This window comes from Takifugu rubripes, chromosome 2 (assembly GCF_901000725.2).
Source record: "Takifugu rubripes chromosome 2, fTakRub1.2, whole genome shotgun sequence".
In the NCBI taxonomy this organism is placed as follows: Eukaryota; Metazoa; Chordata; class Actinopteri; order Tetraodontiformes; family Tetraodontidae; genus Takifugu; species Takifugu rubripes.
This window is the reverse complement of record NC_042286.1, coordinates 13381367-13390519: the sequence shown is the minus strand read 5'-3', so window position 1 is coordinate 13390519 and position 9153 is coordinate 13381367. Positions and strand designations below refer to the sequence as shown.

The 9153-nt window shown below is 52.0% G+C and overlaps 1 protein-coding gene across 1 annotated transcript in view; it reads left to right on the top strand.

Moving 5' to 3' along the window:
* Positions 1-2: 2 nt before the first annotated feature.
* Positions 3-9153, top strand: part of akap6 (A kinase (PRKA) anchor protein 6) — a gene marked incomplete at its 5' end in the record, with an annotated part of 74955 nt that continues 65804 nt past the window's right edge. Inside the window, 8 exons of the mRNA XM_029832733.1 lie at positions 3-116; positions 4943-5052; positions 5260-5401; positions 5617-6234; positions 6477-6803; positions 6948-7091; positions 7172-7288; positions 7412-7669. Of these exons, the coding sequence (XP_029688593.1) occupies positions 3-116; positions 4943-5052; positions 5260-5401; positions 5617-6234; positions 6477-6803; positions 6948-7091; positions 7172-7288; positions 7412-7669 (1830 nt within the window). The remainder of the gene's footprint in view (positions 117-4942; positions 5053-5259; positions 5402-5616; positions 6235-6476; positions 6804-6947; positions 7092-7171; positions 7289-7411; positions 7670-9153) is intronic.

Sequence of the window (9153 nt, the reverse complement as noted above, 5' to 3'; positions counted from 1 at the left end):
TGCCTGAGATCCAGACCTGGCTGAGGACGACCAGCGACAGAGTCACGCAGCTCACACACTCGGTGGGTCAGGACGGCGACGGCCGACACGTGGACGTCCACCTGGTGCAACTCAAGGTAGTCTTCGTCCTCTTCTTTGTTTCTGATGTGTGTGTGTGTGTGTGTGTTGGGACATCAGTCAGTTCAACCCTCAGGTTCCCAATTACCCACAATGCCCTGCCTCTGTCCGCGACCTCTCTGTTACGTAACGACCCACATCTGCCGTCACGCCACTGGTGCGTTTATGTAACCGGAGCGAGTGTGTGTGGTGGTTCAAACGCTTTAGCTGCGAGTATCAACACTTTGAGCATTAATCATCGTCAGAGACGAGGAGAAGCCTCAGAGGAACCGCCGGTCCACGTCCTCTCTCCTCACATCTCGGCGACGCTCCCAGACTGACGCAAACAAAGCAGGCGCCTTTCATTCAGTCTTTATTTCCGTCTTTCTTTGCTCAGGTGAAGCAACAGACCTTTTATTCATGAGTGTTTTCGATGACACAGATATTTCCTCTCCATCGCCTCATATCTCTCCTCCATTTTCCTCCATTCTCTTTCTGTTTCATACTTTGACTCTCCTCCCTTTTTCTTTGTCTCTCCATCTCTTCTGTCCATCCTCTTATCATCTGTTTCCACCTGTCTGTCCTCTCCGAAATTACCTTTAATTTGTAGATTTTTAAATAAATCAAAAGGAAACAACGGACAAAGGGAGCCATCTAGTGGCCAAAGTAAGCTGTTACAACCAGAAATATAGCAAAAATCGAAGTTAAATTCAAAAACAAAAGTAAATAATAGCCTTCCTCAAACGGAAAATCAGCGATGCTGTTTTATGTTTCCAGTAGGGATTAATCACCATTCAGGTAACAAATTGTGGGATGTGGGAGTCAAACAGGACAAAAAGTTAAGACATTAATTCGAGGTCTCAAAGCTGAAGAGAAAAACATTGTCAATGTCAGATTAACTGTCAATTTTTAAAAATTCTCATCTAATTAAATAACAGGAGGATGTTAAACAGAACGTTTACGGGCGGACAGCTCCATCTAGTGGCTGATTGTTAGTATCGCACCAGACCCCGACGGTATAAACAAGTCCAAAAACCTTCCGATTCAGTTCGATTTAATCCATAATCAGAACACGGGAGTTTAATACTTAAATCGGATGCCTTTTTGAACATATAAAGTAGCTTAATCATATAATTAACTGGTTCAGTCTATTGGCTTCAGCCCCCTCTTGTGGCAGAAATCTGAACTTCAAAACATTTAAACTTGGCACGTAGGATGTTAGAATGTATAGATGTGGGTTTTAAAATATATAATGGCATAAAATTTGGATTGGAAGATTTATTTAAAAAGCATAATAACGACAATAAACACTCGGACGTTCCGTCTCTAAAAAGATGGGAATGTTGAACATAGGAAACAACAGTTTCTCCTCATCTTCCCTTCTCCCTACACGCATCAGGTCCAGGATCTGGGCGCGGCGCCCGGCCACGTGTCAGGACCGCCATCAGAGACGTGATCAAACGGTCATGGCTCTCCTCTTCATCTCGTCCTCTCTGCTCTTTTCTCACTTCCTTTTTTTGTGCTCTCGTTCCTTCCCTCTGTTGCCCCGCCCCCCCCCACCCCCCCATCACATTTCGCATGAGTTTGCCTGGAGGGCATTTTTCTATAACCCGACCTTGCTGTGAACAACTGTTGAACATGATTATAGTGATGTGTGTGTGTGTGTGTGTGTGTGTGTGTGTGTGTGTGTGTGTGTGAGTGTGTGTGCGTATCCACTCCATTCTTGGCGTCCTGCAGGAGGTGTGTAACAACTGCTGTTCAGACAGGCTGCTGGACCCATTTGCATCACACACACACACACACACGTTTGAACGTCTGTCTTTGTGAGGACCCTGATTGACCGTCTAATGTCCAGCTCCACCCTTTAACCTCTGACCCCAAACCTGACGTGACCCCAAACCCTCAAACGCACCGTTTGAAGCCGAATGAAGTTAGTGTTGTTGAAGGAAGAACCAGTTAGTCTGGGGTCAAAGGTCAGACGCCCACGTTGGGCTGCAGCTCGTCCTCCCGGCTGTTGGGATATTTCTGTCTGATGATGTCACCGCCTCTGCCCCAGCAAGGAATTCTGGGAACAGCTGTGTACGAAGGAGACGAGGGAGTGAACAAGTGAAGGAGCTGAGGAAACAGAGCAGGAAGGAAAGGAAACGTTCATGAGGATGAGGAGGATGAAGATCCACAAACATCCGCCTGGGAGGAAAACACCAGAGTCCAGAACCACGGCGCTAAGAGTGTGTGTGAGGGGGGTGTTGGGGCGGGGCCGTGCCTAAAATAACCTCCCCAACTGTTGTCACCCCTCCCTTCCCCAACACCCCCGTGCAACAAGCAGGTCAACACACACACACACCCACACACACACACACGCGTGGGCAGCTGCGGCGTCAGTCTTCTCCACATGGCAGCAGGAAAACGTTGGAGCTGTTTTTTGTGTTTTGGTTCGATTTTTGGAGCTCGGCAGGTTTGACCTTTGACCTGCGGCCCGCCAGGAAAGGTAAGACCGCCTGAACCCGGCCGCACGTGCCCGCTCTCCCTCCACGTCAGGATCTTCTCGTCGCCCGTTGAAGCGACCGAGTGATCGATGGGAAACGTGTAAACAAGCTGAAAACCATGTGACCATAAAAGGGCTTCCTGCGGGTCGGCTCTGGGGACGACCTGCTGAGAACGCCGCCGCCCGCCAAAAGGTTGCGTTTGGAGGGTTTTCCTCCCCCACTGGAAAAAAGCTTCCTTTGTGTGGCTCCATCTTTGAAGCTGCTTCATTTGAATACTCGGGGGGGGGGGGGCGCGCCCACTGTTTGATCTCCAAGGTAAAACAGGCAGCGCTGATGGGCCGCGGCGCCGCGGCTGAAGGTTATTGGACGGAATGGGCGCGGATGAGGCCGAGCTGTCGCGGCCGGTTTGAATGCAGCCGCGCTGAAGCCCTTGATGTCGGCGGTGAAGAGCGAGAGCGGCGATGGGAGCTGAAGCCCCGGTCGACTCGCTTCAGATTGATTTTGGGCAATTAGAAACCGGGCTGGACGTGATTGACAGGTCAAGTCTTGACTCTACGTGATCGGGGTTTGAGAGCGCGCTCGTGTGTGTGTGTGTGTGTGTGTGTGGACACAAATCTGAGTTTATTTGGACCAAATCGGATCCAACGTCTGTGATCTTGGACATTTGATGAAAGAAGCTGCAGTTTTTGAGTTCTGAGGAGCAGAGACGGTTCTTCAGTTCCTGGTTCTGAGCTTCCTCCGCCTCGTCTTGTTCATCCTTGGAACCGGTTCTGTTCTTCCTGGCCACGAGGTTTCACCCCTGGTTCTGTTTACTTTAGTTTTACCAGCTTTGTCCAGTTGGACATTGGACCCAGTCTGACCCGCTAGCTAATCTTGCTAGCGCCACCAGCGGACTACATTTCCCAGGTGGAGACAGAACCTTCCCGCCTCAGAGGTGGAGTCAGGCTCAAGCTGCCTGTGGCATCGTGTCCCACCTGCGTACGACTGTAACCGGTCCCACGTGTCCAGGGGCTGATGGGTGATGAGGACCGTCTGTGTCCACGTTGGTCCTCAAACGTCTCAGCGGAGACTTTAACTTCCTGCTCTTTCCTCTTGAAACAAAAGCAGCCGTTGGAAACCGAGCTGGGGTTAAAACACCCACACGCATTCGAGCGTGCACGCGCGTGCACGAGCGTCTCATTAGCTCTCCAGACTGGACTTCTAACAAACGACTTCATATGGGAACAGTGGACTGTGTTAATTCAATCAGACGGACACTCGTGTGTGGGTGTGTGCTTGTGCACGTGCATGTGCACGTGCAAACATTAGCATATTAGAGCTGTGAATTACTGAAGTGTTTGAAAGACACTGGTGACATTTTTAACCACAAGTTTTGGGACAACATGACAGCACTTTGATGATGAAACCCTGTGTGTGTGTGTGTGTGTGTGTGTGTGTGCGTGTGTGCGTGCGTGCGTGTGTGTGTGTGTGTGTGTGTGTGTGTGCGTGCGTGCGTGGCTGCACAGCACACACTTCTCTAGAGAAATCCTAATGAGCAAAGATGTGGTGAAGGCCTCGGAGTCTTCAGAAACATCTGATCTCCACCCTGCCGGTTTGACTGTGTGATGGACTTTTCCCAGTTGCTGCTCCTGGGAGCTCCGTGGGACCCGGATAACCGTTGTGTAGCGGGAAAACCTCAGCGTGCGGCAGGTGTGCACGCCGGACCATCCGGAGTCACGTTCAGTCGCCCTCGGAGTGAGAACCTGGCGTGATGAAACGGCGTGAAGCTCCAGCACGAGTCCCAGGGTGCTGACAGCTTTATTGTGGACTGGCTCAGCAGGTCACGCTGCTAGCCCAGTTAGCATGAGCCGCGCTGGCGGCGGGGCTGACCTACATTCTCACATGCCGGGCGGTGTTTTAATCCAGGTCACGGCAGCACGCCGAGGTGTCGTGTTGATCGGGCCGGTCGCCATGGAGCCGAGGGGTGACTCGGGGGCCAGAGGAGCCTGTAAAACATCTGACCGGGGTGGGGAGCGGCGCCGGGTCTTTAAAGGTCGTCTAATTTTAGCCAGCGTGCGGCGTATTTGCATGGTTTGAATCAACGTTTTAAAAAAGGTTTTTCCTTCGTTCGATTTCATCTCCGCTCAGGAAAGTCTTGGAAAATGTGTGTTTGTGTTTGAGGGTGGATGAGGAGGACGTTTGAGTGGAAACTTTCCTGCCCGACACCGTTTTTCCCGTTTCGTCCCACATGAAACTGAGTCACATTTAAAACTGGAGACGTGACGTCTCAGCTCCTCCACTTCTGCTTTTGCTGCTCGTCTTCCTCCACAGTTTGTCCTCTGTCTCCCGGTGTTTAATGCGGTCTTCCTTTCCTCCCTCAGGACATCTGTGAGGACATCTCGGATCATGTAGAGCAGATTCACGCCCTCCTGGAGACAGAATTCTCCCTGAAACTTCTGTCCTACTCCGTTAACATCATCGTTGACATCAGGTGAGTCCTCACGCTTGTGTCTGTCCCTCAGTGTCCCCACGTCTCTCTTCTTAACTCCCCTCCAAACGACTTCCCTTATCCAGGCGTCCACCAGGGGGAGCTACTGCTCTGCTAATCCTAAATAACGCTCTGACTGTCCTTCATTGCTCAACACTGCCTCCACCGTTTCAGAGGGTACTGCAGGCTAAGATGCCTAATATTTTTCAGGACTGTGCAGCTGCTCTGGCACCAGCTCAGGGTCTCGGTCCTGGTCCTGAAGGAGCGTTTGTTGCGGAGCCTGCAGGACTCCAACGGAAACTTCACCCGCCAGACGGACATCCTGCAGGCCTTCAGTGAGGACCAGCACCAGGTACGACACACACACACACACACACACACACACACACACACACAGTCCACAGTCGTGACTCCTCCAGTCGTTTCAGTTGGGTTGTTTGATAAGAAATGAAGGTGGAATTGAAACAGCCATGATCTCATTCTAGACTGAGGAACATTTCGACGCTTTAATCTGAGTTTATTAACGTGAATTCAGAGGTTCTGAGATGTTTACCCGCTCCTGTTCAGACTCGTCTGGACGCTCTGACGGAGGTGGACGACTGTGGTCAGCTGACCATTCGCTGCAGCCAGGACTACTTCTCTCTGGACTGCGGCATCACTGCCTTCGAGCTGAGCGACTACAGTCCCGGCGACGAGCCTGGAGGACGCGCAACCGAGCTGAAGACCCAGGAGTCCCCCCAGGATGTGGAGAACACCCCAAGCCTAAACCAAGAACCTGAGGAGGACGGTGAACCATTTGGACTCTCAAACCACCAGCTCCACAGCGGCCCATGTGCCCCCTCTGCTCCTGATGACCGCTCTCCCTCAGCGCTACCCACAGTGCAATGGGGCCCCCCCAGACAGAGTGACAGTGCAAAGCGCTGCCTGCAGGGCGTGAGCCTCAGCACAGAAACGTCACCCACGCGCCCGTCACTTCCCAAAAGAGCCGCCCTCTTCTCAGACGGAGGAACCGAGGAGCCGGCAGGAGGCCTCGCCAAGGTCGCCGCCGTCTCCGGGCTTCAGCTGCAGGCTACGATGAGTCGGAGCACGCCGTCCCTCATGGACGCTCCGGACCGAACCAGGTTCTGGTTGGATCTAGACTCGGTCTACCCTGACAACATGTCCCACTCCTGTGAGAACCTTCAGGTCAGTCCCTCTAACCTCTGCTCTTCTTCCTGTTAGCGAAGAAATGACGACTTCATCGTGTAAGGTGGTCTGAGCTGATGTTCCAAACAGAAGGTTCCACACGTGTGTCTGCTCAGGGATCCGTCACCAGAGCCTCAGAACCATCCAGATCTTTTACTGAATTGCTTCTTTTAACGCTGTGGGTAATCATCAACGAGTGTCAGAAACATCCCCTTTAACACAAATTCTCCTGAACAACTCAGGTCCTGAACAGGAGGAACCTTCAGAACCTGTCCAGACACGCAGGAGGTCCACCACAATCACAGTCTGACCCCAGGAGCTCTGGACCCACCACCCAGGGCCCCCTGCTCCTGGAAGAGCCGGCGCCTCAGGATGTGACGGCCAAACAAATGAACGGGACGGGTGAGGAGGCACATGGGCTCAGCGAGGGGGACTCTGATTCCTCCGCACCCTCCCCCATCAGGAACCAGTACTTCTCCTCAGACATGGAGGCGTCCGGAGAGGAGTCGGACCCCCGACCGCCACCCGGCAAGACGGCGGTGTGGATTCTGAAGCGTCAGGGGCAGAAAGTAAGGGTTGTTTATCTGAAGAGAGTTAGGACGAGGTCAGAAAGTGATTCAGAACTTTCTTTACTTTCTTTGTAAATCAAACTTTTCAATCAGCCCTTTGAGTGAATGCGCCCCCCCCCCTCTGTGTCTGTCATGTCCCTCCAGCAGGGGGCGCATGTTCTGCCAAAGACCAGCCCGGGGAGGCAGCACTGGTACGGTTCTGAAGAGTTCCTGGCGCTCCCAGCTCAGCTCCACGAGACGGAGATGCTGGCTCTGAAGCTGGAAAGTCTGGCCCAGTCCGTGCCCCTGGTAAACCCGGTACCGCCTCCCAGTCACACCTGTTTATGCCAAAGAGCGCGTTTGACTCGGGTGGTCAAACCTTTCTGCAGGGCCGCGGCGACTCGACCCATGAGGCTTTGCAAGACGTGGACGACTGGGATCTGATGGAAGTCAACCCAGACTGTGACTTAGCCGACGGGAACGCCTCCTCCCCGCCGCCCCTGCCGGTACCTCCCGCTTCTGTTTATCAGGCTTGTTGTTTAAAGTGATGCGTTAGTTACACAGAATGAATGAATTACATAGAATTAAACCAGAACTCCCCCCCCCCCCCCCCCCGCCCCCGCCAACAGTTTCCCTACAGACGAAACCTCAGTCAGTTTAGCTCCGCCTCCTCAAGTGACTTTGGACCCTCCCTGGATGGCAGCATTGAGTCCGGCCGCCTAAGTGACCTTCAGTCTGACGAAGATGAGGGGAGGAGGTCAGCTGACCGCTACCTGCAGGTCACAGCGCCTCCGCTGGCCAGGCGAGGCGGTGCGTCTGTGGCGGCCCAGCTGCTGGAGGACGTCCAGAGTTGGGACACCGACCCAGATGTGTGGAGGAGGATGGAGGTAGGGTTTATTATTTACTACGCCTTCATCGCCACGTTGTCAGGTGACAGGCACGTCGTCGCGACGACGGTTGTTTAGCAGCGTGAAAACATGGAAGTTCCCAGAACAGTCCACCCTCGCACACGTCCAGATTTATGGGGGGGGGTGACATGTAATGACCACTTTTCTTCGGTTGCCTGGGGAACGTGCGTGTGCCACCACCCGTATCGCCACGGTGCGCTAGCCAAACAATCTGGACTCGTGCGCTAACATATGACCGCCTTTGCTCGCCGGGGGGGGGGGGGGGTCGGGACCATAGAGCCAAGTTTTTCCACGACTTTCCTGCAGTCAAATGGAAATCAACTAAACAGAGGCGAGTTTCCGCCTCCACGGCAACCGTCTTGATGGATGGCGGGGCTTGTATCGGCTCGTCCCGCAGCCCCCCGTTTGATTCATCACCTCACTTTCCAAAGGTCACGTTTGATTGGCAGACTGATTATTGATGAGGCCGGCCCGTGAACTAATCAGTCATATCTGTCATATTGAATATGGTGAAATGTCAATAGCTCTGGGGAGTCGTCCTTCTCACCGCTGCTCCTTTAATTAGCGCCATAAAGGGGCTCGGCTCCCTCCTTTAACATTTTTTATTGTTTCATTCCGTTCGCATTTGTTTCAGCGCTCCGTTTTATGGTCTGGATGTTCTAATTCGGAATCCTGCTCAGTCTCTCGGTAACATTTAACGTCTCAGTTCCACCCCGGGGGTCGATGAAGTTCCACACGTCTGTGTCTGGTAGTCGGGTCGGAAGACCGAACCGGGCCGGAGCATCAAGATCATGGCGGAGGATCGGTCTGGGAGGGATCGTCCTCGGATCCAGGGGACCTCCGATCCCGTTGATCCCAAATCTGATCCCCCGTCAAACTGGATCAGATCGACGCGGAGAATTAACGACGGTTTGATGAAATGTCAAAAGCGTCCCCGTCTGTCCTTCAGGGACGAAACAGGCCGATTCTGATGAGATGAAATTGATTTAATATAAATGTGCTTCATACAGGCGTCATTCTAAAAGGATTTAACATCCTGTGGTAATCAACCAAGATCAGGAGGATATAAAGTCATCCAAGAAATAAGAAAATCCAAATGTTTCCTGCTTTAGGCTTAAATAACAGCAATAATAATAATAACAGCAATAATGCTGCTAATAACAAGAATAATAGCTTTGAGTTAATCTTACAAACATAATAGATAAAACGCATAAAAACAATTTAAGCACAATTATAAAAGTAAATAATTACTAAATATTTGCATTATTTATCACATTTTTTGCTCAAATCATAACAAAGTGGTTCCGGATCCGTTATAAATGTTTCACTAAAAATTCATCTGTGAACTCTAAAACCTGTAAATGGAGCAGATGCAGGTCGGAGCGGTTCCTGTACGGAACCCCCCCAATCCCAAATAAACCTGTCAGGAGTGACGCTTCCCCGTGTCACCTTGTGTTCACCAA